The sequence below is a fragment of the Aythya marila genome (genome assembly GCF_965140915.1).
Source record: "Aythya marila genome assembly, chromosome: 2".
Taxonomy (NCBI): domain Eukaryota; kingdom Metazoa; phylum Chordata; class Aves; order Anseriformes; family Anatidae; genus Aythya; species Aythya marila.
In genome coordinates this window covers 43,120,103-43,136,794 of record NC_139043.1, presented here as the reverse complement: position 1 = coordinate 43,136,794, position 16,692 = coordinate 43,120,103, and the positions used below count along the sequence as shown (strand labels likewise).

General features: G+C 42.2%; 1 protein-coding gene across 2 annotated transcripts in view; it reads right to left on the bottom strand.

Moving 5' to 3' along the window:
- The window catches only part of TGFBR2 (transforming growth factor beta receptor 2), a 59,210-nt gene extending 42,756 nt beyond the window's left edge, over nt 1–16,454 (bottom strand). The window contains exons 1-3 of one of the 2 annotated variants that reach the window (XM_082753768.1): nt 16,265–16,454; nt 15,812–16,086; nt 8,600–8,632 (exon numbers count right to left, since the gene is read on the bottom strand). In XM_082753768.1, coding sequence (XP_082609894.1) covers nt 8,600–8,632; nt 15,812–15,893 — 115 coding nt within the window. In that variant the 5' untranslated portion in view covers nt 15,894–16,086; nt 16,265–16,454. The remainder of the gene's footprint in view (nt 1–8,599; nt 8,633–15,811; nt 16,087–16,264) is intronic. The other variant, XM_082753769.1, reaches the window with a different exon arrangement.
- Between the last annotated feature and the right edge of the window lie 238 nt (nt 16,455–16,692).

The window sequence follows — 16,692 nt, the reverse complement described above, 5'->3', positions numbered from 1 at the left end:
TTAACAAGACTTACGTGAGACATTTGAAAAGACAGGTATTGCTCTGCAACTGGTTCATCAGCAGCATACAGACCTATCAAATGTCTTTTCCTCCTAGGATGCTGAAGGATTCAGAGCAGTCTTATTTTGAGATTACACTGTTTTTCAAGAGAAAGAGCTTTATAAATGGGGAGACTAGCACTAATGAAACACAGATATCCTCTATCTGAAGTGAAATGTCTGATCTTGCTGCAGATCTGTAATGTGAACACAAAACCAAAATTCAGCCAAATCACCACAACTCTGTTTTGTTTCAGGGGAAAGTCTGATGAACATTTACCTGAAACTATCACTAGTCTGGGAGAACTGTCCGTAAACACAGACAAAGTTTTGCCTGACTTTGAGCTTTTGTTCTGAAACTTTTGCTGAGCTTTAATTCCCATCTTGTGATTTCAAAGAGCCTGATTCTGAGTGCACTTCCTTTTCTGTAAGCTGAAGATCCTGCACACCAAGGAATAAGTAGCCTAGTCAAATGAAGCCAAACCTAAATAATGGATTTATTTTCAAAAAGAAAAATCAAAAACAGTCTCAAGCTACAATGTTGTAATTGGAACAGGCTGCATCTCTGCAAATTCTGGTTAAAGAGTCACATTCACAAGTAGGAAATGCTTCGCAGTTATGAAGCACATGGGGCACAAGTGGCATAAGTAAGCCATTAAAAACAGTTTAGATACATTGGCATAGTTTGGAGTACATAAATTACAGTCCTGCTGTCCAGTGTTGTATTTCTACTATGGCAGAGGAATTCAAACCAGAGCTCCTAATCTTTTCCCATACACAGCTCCACATTGAGCCCTGTAACAAGGTCTTCACTACTGCACCTTTTGTGTCACTGCTGGAGCATGTCAAAGTCATGGGTTAAGGGCTGCTTGGTGCCTCTGACCAGGACCTGGATGTTCCTGAAGCACGATCTAAAGCAAACTAAAAAAACTGGGATTGGAAGTGACCGAAAAAAAATGTCTTCAGCCACGGCACGGCCACAGGCCAACTTAAACAAGCATGTGCTCAGCATGGGGACAATCTCTGTCTCATACTATAGAAAACGGTATGTGTGCACACCTACTGCTACCGAATCAGGACAGAATTTCTGTATTTTATAACACAACAATAAGTGTGGGGAGAAGCTGTGTACACACAAAGACTTACAGCTGCCCATTCAAAATAAGCATTTAAATGGATTAACCAGACAACTGTGCTTTCAAACCCACAATCTTTACACAGTTACATGATTCAGAGGGATTTATAAATATTTGTTTTTCCAGATAAAGGCAGGGTATTAGCAGGATTTTTTTTTTTTTAAAGTGCTTTCACTGCCACTATCCCTCCTTTCCAGCCATAAACAAACAAATAAAATAAAACAAGGAAACAAAAACAAGGCTTTGCTGAAGGTGCAAAATTTGTAGTCACGGTTTAAGTCTTGTGTACTTCGCTTTAAACTTAATATAAAATGACAATTTACTAATGTGGAGTGCAGACCACCTCATTTTCTTTAGCTTTTTGAAGACCTCTATAATTCAGAAATATTTGGGAGAGATGGAATTCAAGTTAAGGCACATCTCCCAACCAAACGATGCTCCCACTATGGTCCTAGTTTACAGTATCATCCATGCATTCTGATAAAACAGAATCCTGTGCAATTTCTTTCTCTAGACCTAAGCATAACCCATCCTTCCTGGTCTGTTTGAAAAACAGTTTCCAAATAAGAAGTCTCACTTAACAAATCCACATCCTTTGCACACACAGAGACTTCTCTGTCAGTCACTGATGGGCAAACATGTTTATGCAGGAGCTCTGTTCAGAGCTCTTTTTTGCTGTAAGGAGCCATTTTCCTCCAGGAAAATGTTTATGAACCATTCTGTCCTCACACAGCACGATTTGAATGACAGATTCAGGAAAACAGTGTGAAAAAGAAATTACTCTCTTTCATAATCCATCAGCTCAGCTAAAATAGTAAATCAGATGAAAGTTAGACTCAAATGTAATCCCTTGGGAGTAGAATCACTTTGAATGGATTTGGGAAAAAACACACACATCCTTCTCAAATTCAGTAGCTTGGATGGTTATATTTGTCTCTGTCAAGTTACATGCAAAGAATCAGAATAACATGATTTAATACCCTGGGGATATGTTCTCTTGATAGATGCATCTAACTTCCACAACCGTTAATGGGAATTATATACTGAGTATTGAGAAAAGAGCACATGCATAAAAATACACACTTTTAATGACATCCAAATTTAGGAAAACTTTCTTTTGTTGACTGCTTTCACTGAAATCCTACTGCTGTCACATGCTGCTACAGAGTTATCAGATTTCTTGGTAAAGAAGTATCTCTATCAGCAAAGCAGCATCTCCTTTATCTGCTGAGGGTAAATTTGCTAGCATACCCCTCAGGTATTAGCTGTTCCTTTTAATGCCTTTGCAAATGACTCCCTGCAGTTACCTTTGGGACTGTGACTCAGCAGCTGGCAATACCATCCCACTGAAATAAGGGAAAGAGTAAGTCAGCTCCTCCATTTCTGTTTGAGGCTGAAATTTTACTGGGCTTAAAGAAAAACGAAGACCATGGGTGAAGCCTACCCATTGTGAAATAGTAAGGTGTTTCGCCCATAAATACATCCCTTGAAAGTTCACTGAGAGGTCCTTATCATTGCCATTATTCCTAAACCACAAGTGTGAGTAAATCATTATGTTTATTATAAAATTGAATATTTTTACAACAATCTCTTCTGTATTTGTGCATGGTCCAGCCCCTGAGCCCTCACATTTAAAAAAAAAAAAAAACAGCACTAGACACTCAAAAGTTTGCATGTAGGAATATACCAATTCTCACTACGTACAATACAACATTACCCACTCTTTGCAGCAGCCAGGCGCCAGAAGGGTTGGCATTGTGGTGTATGGTAAGGACATTCCTCCCTTAGACAGAGCTCAGTAGGAAGGAACTTGCCAGTCTAAAATATTTAGTCTACCTGCCTGAAGATGTGTGAGGGACTGCAGGCTCTTCTTTGTTTATGATGAGCCAGAATAAAATTGTAAATAAACTCAGAATGTGAAGTGTACACATGGAGTTGTATTTCTAGGGTTTTCCCCTCCCCGTTGCTATTGATAGGGCCATTGTTTCCAAAATCCCGCTATTCCAGGTCCTCAAGCTACAGCCTATGTCATTCTCAAGAACACAGTCTTTCAGCAGCACTCCAAGACGGCATACATGCTTGCAAGTGGCCTCCTTTAGAATAAACATTATAAAGAGGAAAGCAATTTAAATGTCTGCAAAAGAGTGACTTCTGTTGAAGGAATTGTTTCAGGGAGAAAGCTAGGAAGAGAGAAGACAAACACAAGAGCAAGTGCATCAAGCAGCAGCTCGGAAGCAAATCATCCATTTTCTCTTAATTTTCACCCAGGTATCTCACAATTTCATCCAATTACCTCAGAATTTCTTCTAACAACTGAGAACTACAGAAAGTAAAATACAGTGATAGTTCATAAAATTTTTAATGGTGCAGTTCATTTCTGGCATCAGAAACAAACATTTCTCATTCTGCTCCCACAAGACAGAAGATGTTTGCTGTCACATGCATGAGTTGAATTTAATAGGTCAGGATCTTCAGCAGATGCTAATCTATGATTTGAGCGCTGTTATGTCAAATTATACTAGCTGATGTTTAACAGTTTTGAGTCACTGAATGTTTCTGGATATTGGTCATAGCAGATAATCATCCTTTATCGGGAGGGAACTCACTCAACTATAGAAATCAGTAATAGTCTGCAGGATGTCTATGGGTTCTTATGAAATGCCTTGATCACTTTAATCAAACGCCAAGTGGATTAATAATTCCGTCAGGAAAATACTGTTTCAACAACTGTCATTGAGAAAGCTGTGCATAACATAGCCATAGTGGCTGAACTGCTCAGCATCCCTTTAAATATCACAAGCAAGTTGTGGGCTTTGTTATGGTTTCTGGTGTAGCTGTTCAGTGACGTGGGCATCTCATTCTCTAAAGCTGTCGCTTTGGCATTTTTCACAAATACTACAGTCACGCAGAACAAAATATGTTTTCCAAAGTGTTCTCACAAAACAGAACAATTCCAAGCTTTCCAAACAAAATAATATCTTAATTTATACCAGAGGGAAGTGCTCTGTACGAATGGAGACATTTTTTAAATTCCTTGGATACAAAATTTTATAACTCATGCATATTTGAAATATCCTTCAACTGGGTTAGCTAGCTGAGTGCCTTAACTGTTTGTTACTTCTGGAGATGCTAGTACTAATTCTGAAAGACATGAGCGAAACCAGCCTGGTGGTTACCAGCTGTATCACAGATTCTTAGGTTATAGGACCTTTATGTCAGAAAGTGCTGGGATGATTTTCCCAGTCCAACCTTCTGTAAGTGAAATCATTCCACTCAGCTACTTTTGCATCAAGCCCAAATTTCTGTGGGTATATCTATAAAAAGTAAAACCCTGCCTCGACATAGTGATTCACATTGGGAAGTCCATTATATCCCTTGACAGGGCTCTACTAATGTAATTATCCTCTTTGTTAAAAATGCACACCCTGCTTTTAGAGTGATTTAGTTCACCTAGAGTTTCCATCTGTTGGAATGGGTGCTTGTTTACGTTCATAATCTCATCTCCCTGAAGAGCAAAAAACAAACAAACAAAAACAACAACAAAAAAACAAGTTAGCCCTGCTTAACACTTTATTTCCATCAGTAACTGTGAATAAACTACTCACAGTTTACCATTCTGACAGAGCAAACTTAGCTAGGCTGCACCACCTTACATTTGCCTTGAGGCAAATGCTCCCAGTTCCTGGTGTTTATGGGTTTGTTATCTTACGAAGGCATGGCAAACTGCCTGCATACCTCACCAAATCTGTATCCAACCATAGAATAGCAGATCTACGTACTGTTCCTAATTCTTTTGTTCTTGTTATGTCCAAAACCACAAGTCTTTCATTTTCAAAAGCCACGCAAGCGTAACATTAAATCCACACCTAAAAACGCTAACAAGGCAGTATGGCTCCCTGATCAAACAATACCACCTCCTTCCTAAGCCACTGTGGGCCTAAAGACAATTGAGTGGAAATTACAGCTCTCTGCAGAGCTATCTACACCTGTGTTTCAAAAAGCCAAAATGGAAACTTAAAACAAAATCCACCTTTTAAAAGAAAGGGTGATGACTGTATTGGTAGCATAACTACCCATGCTAAGCAACAGCTTGGCAAGGCAGGTGTCAGTGTTTTCTATTTCTAGGTGTGTGGTTATGATAGTGGTAAGCGTGCCTTGTCATTAACTTCCAAGGGTAAGATACTTCAAATAATTAGTGGTTTGCTTCTAGCATTTGCTACCCACCTCCAACCATAAGAAGGCCAATATGTTTCTGACTTCAAACCACTAGTAGGTATGTGTTTGACAATCACACTACATGTCACCAGAACAGAGCACCAGCCAAGTTAGGGGAAGTGCAAGTTGGCTGAAGTGTGAATAATATATACGTAGACAACCGGGGGAAGAGTTAGGCCTTAAATAGTCAAACCAAACCTTGTGCCCTCACCATTCTCTGGCAGCTGCTAACACACAGTTTCTTAAGCAAAGAAAAATGAGGAAAAGGGGGAAGAGCAAATTGGATCTTGTTGAAGTTGGCAGGGTATTTGAGGCTGACACGGATTCCTGGATGCTCTGAGGGTTATCATCCAGAATTTCTGTTGAGAAAAACAGTGGTTATGACACTCTTTAAACTTAAATTTCCCAATCACAATAGACCAGTGTTGAAACTACCTCTGTTCATTTCCCACAATTTCTATAATTGTCTATAGAAACAATAATTGACACATCAATGCGTTTATTTTTTCATAGCTGTTTAGCAGAACTAGTTCAAACTGTGGAAATTCTAATACAAATAACTGTACTGAAGTTTAACAGTTGCGTAAGAAATACAATGGATGACATCCTGGGAAGCTGGAGATCTGGGTTTGGGTCTCCAGAGACTGAGTGAGACTGAGCCCTGGTTTCTCATTTCCTAGCTCACTGTTTTAACCAAAGGTCAAGATGCAAAAACTGTGTTCAGTTACAAGTCACTGTCAAGCCTTACCTCCTCCTCCCATGTAAAAGAAGGAGCCTCTAAGTCACTCCTACACACAGAAGCAGCTTTTGTACCTAAATCACATATTTTCAAATCTTCCTTCTAGCATCAAACACCTAGCTTTAAAACAATGCAAAGTTTACCCATGCTCGGTTACTCATCCTAAATCTCATCTTGCTACATCTCCATGATTTAATTTGAATCATCTTTATATCTTCCCTTCTACACATTAAAGGCAGGGGACATGTACGTATGGGAAGCTCTAGGCTGCTTCTTGTTGCACTAACATTCACAGTACTAGCATGGCTTCAGGGAGGAGTGGGAACAGCAAAGCCCCCAGCCAGGCAAAAATTTCAAGGCAAAAGTATAAAATGTGAGAGGTAAGGAATGTGTAAGAAGGAGATGAAGGAAAAAAGAAGAACAACAATGAAGAAACCCTTTTTGATTGTGTTCCCTTTTCCCAAAGAGTTCACCAATCTTTTCCTGCTGAACATCTTGCTGTTTTTTTTTTTTTTTTTTTATCAGCCACAGGCAAATGGGGAGCAGGTATGGCTTTAGTTACAACCAGACAATGTGGTATTGCTGTTAACACGCAAACTTGGGCTACGCCAGCTTTGTAAGCCTGATGGCCTGGCATTGTACACACCAGATGAGAATAGTACAAATGAAATAAAAGCATCAGATTCCCAGATTTTTGACTTAAGGCATTCCCTTGTGGTAAAGTTGGGCAAGGAAATGGAAGAACTGACTGAGGGAAAGGGGGTATTCAATAGCTGAGAAGCACGTATTTGCTGACCTAGTTATTTTGTGAAAGCTTCAATAAAGGGGCTTACGAAGTCATGACTATTACATGGTACTCTCTGATCTTTTCATGGGGATGAGAAACGGTTGTTTCCAGTTTAAGGAAAAAAAAAAGGTTCTGTATGTAAAGTCTCTCTTTGTTGTGCTATGAACTCCCTGGAGAGAATATCAGTCACCCTGCAGGGGCTGGAATAATGAATGAATCCATCAGGGAACAGCCTTTCTTCTCCTCTGACATGCTTCGGGGGACCACACGCACACACGTCCACCCTTTCTCTGCAGAGTGCTGCCTCTACAGCCCCAATCAGTCTCAGCCAGCAAGGACCTTTCCTCTCAGAGCCCATCACTGATGGAGTTTAGATACTCTCAAGCTGAGGAGTGGCATGACAGTGGACCTCCTGCTTTCGGGGCAAAGGCTCCAACCACTGTGGGAAAAGGAGGCAATGCAACCATGAAAATCAGTAATGGGAGCTGTGGGGAGGTAAAAGGTACACAGCAGGGCAGCTGGCCAACTGCCACAGCACGGTCATTGCAGAACCATAGATCTCCCTGCATGCTGAAGACAAACGAGAAGGGTAATTGCTGCATGCTTGCAGGCAGAACCAGCCAAGGGAAATAAAGGACCAACAACCACCTGCATACAACAGCTCTTCTCTTGAGATCCTCTCAGGTTCCTGATCATAGATTGACAAATTTGTACTGTTCAAATCCTCATTAATTTCTTCCCATTAGTGAAGCATGCAAAGATTTATTTCTTCTTTCCTGTACTCCTGTGAGTTTGTCAAGGAGAAGGAGACATGCTGGAGTTTCTACCCAGTCACAGGAAACCCAGTTACAGGAAAGTTTAAGATAGCTGCAGAGCTAGAGGGGGTGGTGTCCTGAGAGCTGAAGGCGACCAACTACCACGTGAACTCCAGAAGCAACTCAGTGCTGGTCATATGTCGAACTCACCAGTGTGATTTTATCATCATTCCATCTTATCACTATTGTTAATATAATGAAAAATTACATCCTTAAAGGCATATGTTTTTATCCTAAAATAGGCTGCATTTTAAAGGTGAATAAAACACAGCCTATGGAATCTCTTGCTCAGACTAACAGAGACGTGCTGCTCTACATGATTTAGTAGCCTCACAGTGACTTGAAGAGAAATAAATGAGCATGTAGCTACAGTCTTCCCTTCAGCAGTGGCCTGAAAATTGCATGGTGGATACTGACTATCTACTGAAAGAATATTTTAATGGACTAGAGAGTTGGAAAAAGAAACCTGTGGAAAGCAAAAAGCATAATTACATCTATCATATTTCCCTGAGCATTCATTTTAATGGGCAGAAGTTATTCACAAATGCTACTCTCATGGAGCACATAGTAAATACAGAAGGTTATGGTCCTGATGTAACTGACTTCAGATTTGCTCCAGCCACAGTTCCCAAAGAGCATAGGGAAGTTGATTAGGGCAGCCAGATTCCACTAAACACAGGGCAGCAGTCAAAGAAAATGTTAGAAAATTTTGGCTCCCTTTGAGCACTAAGAGTTTTTTACTACATAAGTACTGCATAAGTACTGTGGCCCATTGCTGTTCTGCAGCTGTATGCAGTGAGCTGTCAGTAGTATCTGATCTGCTAATTAGACCTCGAGGATTGGAACAGATTGGCATCTCAAGACTTACAAGAATCCTGGATAGCTGCTTCTGCTTCCTTCCCTGAAAATAACCAGAAGTCATCCATTAGTAATCATCTGTGGTCTGTTTCAAAGTTCACTCTCTTGTACAGCAACATCAAAAATGTACTTACATTAGTTAGTGAGATGAAATCTACAAAATTACCACATTATCTTCCAAAAGCCCCAGGCACAAGCTAGCCATGCCAACAGGTGATGTATACGGCGCGCTTATTTCCAATTCTGTGCTGCAGAATCCATGGCAGGATTATAAACAGAGGGAGCTGGTTCACCTGCATCTCACATCTAAAATATCTAGACTCAGAAGAACCACAGGCTAACTCCTGGAAAGCCTAACTGAAGTGCCTTTTCTTTCTAAGTCAATGAAATGAGTACCAGCTCATTCAGGACACTTCTGGATGAGACCTTAAAAAATTAAAACACGTCCACATTTTGAGGAGGAGTTTGCCCCTTAGTCCTTATTTCCCACTCTCCACTTTGCTTCCTTACTAATTACACCAGCATTAGTAGCTTATCAGTGATGAGGGAGCTTTGATTTTCATACAGCTTGGGGAATGTACGTGACTGCTTTTGAATTAAAAGCCTGGCCTTGATGAAAAATAATCCCTCTTGTACATTTCTCTTTTTTGGGACCACCTATCCTCAATCAATTAATCTCCATCCTCACAAACTCTCCTCCCATCATTCTTACTGGGCAAAAACCCTTAATGATATATTGCAAGAAGTTTGGAAACACTTCCTTTCCCTTGACTGACCAAAACCTCTCCTTCCTAAAGTTGCGAGGCCTACAAAACGCTGCAGTCAAACGACTCTTTTGCTCCAAGAAAGAGAACCAGAGAACCAGATCGCTCTGGCTCCTGTAAGATTGATATCACAAAAGCCCCCCCGAGGGAATTACAGCCTCATAACATACAGTTGCCTATTATTTATTCCGTGGCCAGATTCTCAGCTGGTATAAATCAGAGCAGGTTCCTTGCCTTCAACAGAGGAAAGCTGATTTATGCCAGCTGACAGTCTGGCCCTGCATGCGTTCCACTTGCACAATGCTAGTTTTTAAAAGAGGCCCATTAAAGTGCCCGAGGCATGTAAGAACCACACTTGGGCCTTTACTTGGAAAATGTTGCTCGGAGGAGTAGCACTCTGAAGCCTTCCCACTGCTCTCAGAGTACGTAGTGTTCAAATCCACTTGCTTTCCTAACAGAAGGAAGTCTCTGTGCCCTGACAGAACCACCACAACCTTGGGAACGCAAGATGGATTTTATAATGTCTCAGCGCAGACCGGGTTTTTAACTGAGTTTAAATGCTGAATTAAATGAAGCCCACAGGTACACCAATGCAATGTTTTGGAGGAACTGATCAAACGCATGGAGGGCAGAAGCTATCTTTCAAAAGTTGCGTTACTGGTGAGTATAAAAAGCCAGAAAGAATGCGGTGTGACTTTCAAATCACTGGCTGAACTTCAAGCTTTAGCTGCTACAGAAGTCTTTCTTTTTTTCCCCTTATAAACTCAAAGATCTACTTAAGAAGGGCAACTGAGCTCTTTTGAGGATTTGGGCCAAAGTCCCTGGGTACAAATAGAATGTGTGTAGGAACCAGAAGATGGCTTTCTCATACCTCTGTCTCCAAATTATCTTTTCACAAGCACAATATTAACCCTAGTGTGTCGTGGTAGCGATGGATCTGCTGGGCCCTAAGGGGAAGGATGCTTGGGCTGTGAGGAAGAAGACTCCTCTATCCATTACTGAAATCTATTAATTTCAGGGAAATTTTTGCTAATATACTACTCTGGGTGAGTGGGGAAGCAGAATCCTGGAACCAGACTATCAGGACTGTTAGTAATAAAAATTGTGGTTCCTTGCAGGACAGAAATTTCTGAATACAGTGTTAGTTAGTATGATATAAAATAAAGAGTAGAAGACACCATTCACTCTGTGCAATGCCATTCCCACCAAACAAGAAGACAAACGCATGACCACAGATCAACCTAAATAACGCTGGCAGAAAAATATTTTTCCTGTCCCACAAAATGCCGTAACATTTCATACATTTTCATATTCACAACCAGAGGGAAACAAAAATAATTTGAAGTGGTGCGGGGCTGTTTGCTCATGCATGCAAGATGAAAGAAATCAACAACCATCCAATATCCTGGAGGCAGTGGACAGAGGGAGCTCCAGATTCAGATGTTGTCTGAGTCAGGGCAGGCACTTGATCCTGCTTTTCTTCCATCCTTGACCAGTGATTATTCTAATTATTGATTAATGATTTCTCTTTCTGTCACTTCCGTATCAGAAATTCCACCCTGAACTAGGAAAAAAAAAACTGTTTCCTGATGAAAGTTTAATGGAAACTGGTACATTTCCACAAATTGTTTCAGTTTTGACAAATCAGCATTTTCCCATGAAAAACAGTGTCAAAAGCTCTCAACCAGCTCTAATTCTAACCAGATTAACTCAGGGATGAATGCCAGCAGGAAGTTCCTGCTAAATACCAGTTGTTTGAGCAAAGGAAAACTACTCCTTCCCCCAGACGATCTTCCCAGAGGTGAAAAGGCTTTAAAACCCATATGAAAAAAAAAAAAGGACTGGCAGTTCCATCTGTAACAACTACAATGGCATTCAGAGCAAGAGGAAAAAAAAAAAAAGCATATTGAAAAAAATAATGAACAAACACTGACAAATCAGCATTTAGTATTTCTCCCACCACTGTTAGTGTTATTGTTTCTTTAAATCTGAAACAGTTGCTGAACTTTGCAGCAAAGCAAACGAATGGGCATCAGTGTCTGAATCCATATGGACTGCAGGGGCAAATCCCTTGATAAAAGTGATTGCATGTTGTCACCAACAGAAATAGAAACCAGCTAGTCCCAGCGAGATGAGTTAGTTTTAATTACTAATATGGCTAAGTTTTCATTGCTTGATGGTGTTTGAAGTGGTTTGTTCTCTCAATGTATCTTAACATCTGTATATTAACTAAACCCATGTCCTTTCAGGCAGCAGGATGTAAGTGGTTGTATTCAACCAATGTCAGTCCTGCCAGAATGAAGCTGTACTATGAAAAAATAACAACTGAAGGCTGAGAGCCCAATCTTGTATATATATAGTACCAATTCATGGCTTAAAACAGCATTTTCCTAAACTACAGTGTCCTGCCACAGCACCCACTCCTAGCTGCAATAGCAATATATCCCTTCTTACTTAATATAGTAAGAAGCTTTTGTAGGACTCCTATCACTTCCACCTGGCAGCAAAGTTAAACTTCCAAAGGGCTCCAAACTGCTCTGCCAAAGGCAAGGCATTTTTTTTTTCTGATTTATTTTGGCCTATTTTAATCTTCTAGTTCATAAAAAAGCACAAGTATTTTGCCCCCACTTTTTATTTTTATTTTTTTTCCTTGATAATAAGTGTTTAAAAATCCATTCCAATTATTCTCTAGGAATAAACAGAACAAATGCACAAACAGAAATAAACAAAAAACACACCCACAAATATCTCCTTTAACCCCAACTAAATTTAAGGCTAAAAACCTATTAAGTGAAACAAAATCTCAGCTTCAAGCCTCTTAGACTAGGTATCAAGTCCTAGTCCTAGTCCTTTCTTTTTCATGACAGGACTGGTTCTCTACTACTCTGTGCGGGGAATCTCTTGTGCTCTGCAACATCTGCACAAAACTAGTTCATATCTTGGTCCATTTTACTGAATTAACAATGCTCTGGTGATATAAGCCAATTAGTGTCCATAGGACATGCCTACCTGGCAAAAGAGCTCCTATGTGGCAAAGATGACATTGCACCACTGTTCCCACCCACCTTGGAGCACCCCTTGGTTCTTCTGCTCACCAGATGTCAGAGGAGACAGGGGCACCTCCATCCTGCTGAGCTCAGGACCATGGAGCCACAAAGATGGCTGGAAGCCCTGACTGTCACTGTGCCACCAACACTGACCTGCAGACATGCCAACAGTGTGGAGGCTGCACGGATCACTCTCAGATCAAGATCTGTCATTGTGCTAGTGATAATATTTCAATCTAGCTGACAGAAACGCATTTGGTTTCCAAGACATTAATAAATTGACCCCAAAGAGCTGGTTGTGCTCATTCTTGCTACCTTTAAGTCAGGCACATATCTTCTGAGGTCAGAGGAGAAGTGATACAAAGTGAACATGGCATAGACAAAAAACTCCCTATGCCATGAATGCAAAAGTATTATCTTAAAAATATCTCTTAGAGGAAATATAACCATGGGAAACCCCAACAACTGGTGCTACAGTGACAGCTTACTCTCCCCCCTGCCAAAGTGCAACTCTTTTCTAAAAGACTAGTTCTGAGAAGGGAAAAGGAAAAAAAAAAATTTTTTTTTTTTCCTTAGTAAGTCTGACACCATCTTTGCTCCTGAATTCAGAATAAGCTTTGTCACAACGACAACTTTTATCAGCCATCATTATAGCACAGTGCGCCTTTGAAACTATAACAACTCCTTCCAGAAAGGACTATTTAATTTTGAAGCAATGCTGTTTGGCTAAATGTAGGTCATATAATATTTTTATAAAATATAAGCAGAAAAACTATGAATATGAAAAAGTGATATATTCCATTGCCCTTTTTTTGGAAATTGGTTTTGAAACAGTTTTAGGAAACTCATGTGCTATAGCTCTATGTAACTTCACTGACAGTAATGGAACTACATTCATTTGCAGCAGCTTAAGATCTGGCTCATCATTTTTTGATAGAAACCATTCCTATACAGCATTCACCATCTGAATATTATATTAGTATGTTAATGCCAAAGAGCTCAGAATAGCAATTAAATAAAAGTGATTTTCAAAGTCTCAGGTATAAAGTTCTCAGAATTCAAGGATACCCCATAAATAGAAAAATTGCAATAATATCTCTGTTCTGTTCCAACTTCCCTCCTGAAATAACTGGAAATTTGCCAGAGCTTTAGTGGGGGACAGGAATGCATTTTAGATTTGATCACGTTACAGACATGTTCCACCATGTTACGAAGATGTTTGTTCTCATACTTCCCTCTTGCAACTCTCTGAAGCTCTACGCTTGACTTTATTACTTTTAAATCAACTATCATAAGGCTTTTAAAAGATAAGGAGACAATAATGAAAGTAAGAGCTTGAATGAATGGAGAAATTAGGTTCCAGATATGCAGAAATAAACAACTATTACACAGATTATTGCAAAGCACAAATTTCTGTTTTTAATACCCAAAATGCAAATTACAAATTCATATTCAGTTGGACAGTTGGACACAGCAGCGTCGATTTCTTGTGTAGCCAACTGATGGTTTGCCCAGCCATTTATTGGTTAAACACACAATATAGCATCTTCAACCACACACACAAAAAAAAAAAAAAAAAAAGAAAGAAAAAAAGAAAGAAAACACAATGTCCCCTTACTCTATGGAAAAAACTGTAATCACTTGTGTCTAGCACAAGAGATTAGGGAATCTGTTTCAAAGCAGATAGTGGCAATTGGACCTGTTGGTGAATTTGTGATTTTCTCCAGATTCTTTATGGGAATGTACCATCCTTGTCTAATGATTTGCTGTGAAGAGTGATCAGAAGAAATTTTAGCTAGGGCTCTATCAACCTCCTCAGCAACAAGCACCAAGTGGCTAGCAGGCACACCTGGGAAGTGACTGATATCTCTCCTGTCTCATCCCCACTGACCTGTTGAGCTATTGATTCCTATAGTAGTCAGTCAGATTGCTATAGTAAGACAGTAGCTTTTCCCTCACCCCCCATTTTGCTTTCCCAAAATAACATTTGGCAGCTCTAGTTTTCATTTTGATGCCAAATAACAACCAATACTCAAACCCCAAATTTTCTGTCCCCAACAGAACTGTTGTTTTCTGAGCAACTTTACCTGCTATGCATGCAATAAGATACTGCAGTAGTTATTAAAACAATTTTCAACAAGTTTTGAAGCTGCAAATTACCTGACAACAGGTGAACTCAGTTTTGGTTATTATAGACTGTAGATAAAGATCTATGCAGGCTGAGTGAAAAAAAGCATAATAATAAATGACACGAGACTAACAAAATTGGAGCTTTTTCATTTAGAGATGTGTGTAATAGGAATAAAGAACAAATCTGGGGCTGGTGTCAACATAAGAGCCCTCACTAATTAAATATGATTTATATCGATCAGCAATATCAATACGTAGCAAAATCAGTAAGAAGCCGCACACCTCAAATTTAAACCAATAACGTGATTGAGCTCTGGGACACCACTGTGCCTTATCCTTGAGTTGTTTTTAATTCATCTGACCTAAGCTCACATGAGTAACTCTGCAGGTATGCGAAACCTGTTGACTTTGACAGGATTATTAATAAAGCATGGAGTTATTCACGCCGTACGTAGCTATTGGCAGTGAGCATGCAGGAACTCTCCCCTTTACATCCTTCTGTTTTAGCAGCAGGTCTGGGACTGCTATTGACCAGGAGTGGGGACAATCAGAGGGCACAGAGCAAAGTTTGCAGGAGCTCAGGTGTGCATGCATCTGACCTGAGGGCTAAAACTGGCGATCACAGGACATCTCAGAAACACACTTAATGCTTCAAAACTGCTGCAAAACCAACACCTGAAGCACTCCGAGGTTCTTTTTTTTTAGGTGCACCGGTGGTGCAGCACAGTGATTTAGGGCCTAGCCCTGCGGTTACCGATGCTACCTCGCACGGCACCGGCAGGACGGGGAGCAAAAAGAAGCTCCTCGGGGCAGGGACCTTGCTCTCGCAGCAACCACCGAGACTCCAAACCTCCCCGCGAGGAATCCCGCAAGCCACAGGCTGCAGAGCCTCTCTCTGAGGATGTCTTCGCAAAAAAAGTGCCCGGGGGGGGGCCCCGGTGCGGCCCGGCCCCAGGTGCCGCAGCCGCAGGGCCAGCCGCCGGCTCTCTGCCTGCCCTCCCCGGGCTCCCCCGGCCGGCCACGACCGTGCCTCGTTCCCTGCCAATTTTTCCCTTTTCTCCCCATTTCTCCCCTCGGCGGGCGGACCCCGGGCTTCACCGCGGACCCCCCGCTCCTTTCTCCCGGCGTTACTTTTTTTTCCAGCAGGGCACCAAACAACCGCGCTGCCCCCTCCCGTGGCGTTTCCAGCTTCCAAACTTTCTTAGCAACCGAGCCCTCCTCCCTCCTCCTCCTCCTCCTCCTCCTCCTCCTCCTCCCGAGGCACTGTCAAGCGGGACTTACCCCGAAGCGCGGCGGGGAGCGAGCTGCCCACGAGCACCCACAGGGCCAGCACCCGCAGGCTGCTCGGCAGGAGCGGAGTCATCGCGGCACGGCTCAGCACGGCTCGGCCCGGCCGGGAGGGACGGAGAGGAGGGGACGGAGGCTGGGAGGGAGGCCGGGAGGGAAGGAGGGAGGCAGGGAAGGAGGGAGGGAGGCCGCGGCTGGCAGGGCGGTGGGGGAGCGGGCTGCGCGCTTCGCCGCTCGGGACTGCGGGTGACTCACTGCAAACTTCGGTGCTGCAGGGGAAACAGGAAATCTTAAACTTCGCAAACAGCTGGGCAGGACTTTCTTACTCTCACAGTAGTTCCTTCTCTCCCCCCCCCCCCCCCACCCCCCACCCCTTCGCATTCACTCCCCTCCCCTGCGCTCGCTCTTTTTTTTTTTTTTTTTCCTATTTTTTCTTTTTAACCTCACCCCGTTTGGTGTCAATCATCTGCCAGAGGCCAGCCCCCCGCAGGTCCGGCTCTCCCACCAGCAGCCCCGAAGTACAGCCCGACTCCCCTCGTCCCCTTCCCTGCCTAGCGGGGACCGGGCACTGCCCCCAGCGAGGGGCTCAAGGGCGAGCCCGACCCGTCCTTCCTCCTCCTCCTCTCCTCCTCCTCTTCTTAGTCCTCCCGGGGGATGGCAGGGGCCGGGACTCCTGCCGTCCGGAGCACTGGGCTCCCCTTGCATCCCCATCTCTGTGCCCAGCGATGCTGCTGCATCCCCTCTCCCCTCCGGGTGCAGAAATAGACAAAAAGCCCAGCTGAATTAAAGCATGGGGCAGGGGAGGTTGAAGTCGGGGTAATAACAGGAAATGTTCACATAGACTTGCTAGGCACTCAGCTTGCAGATGTTGAAGA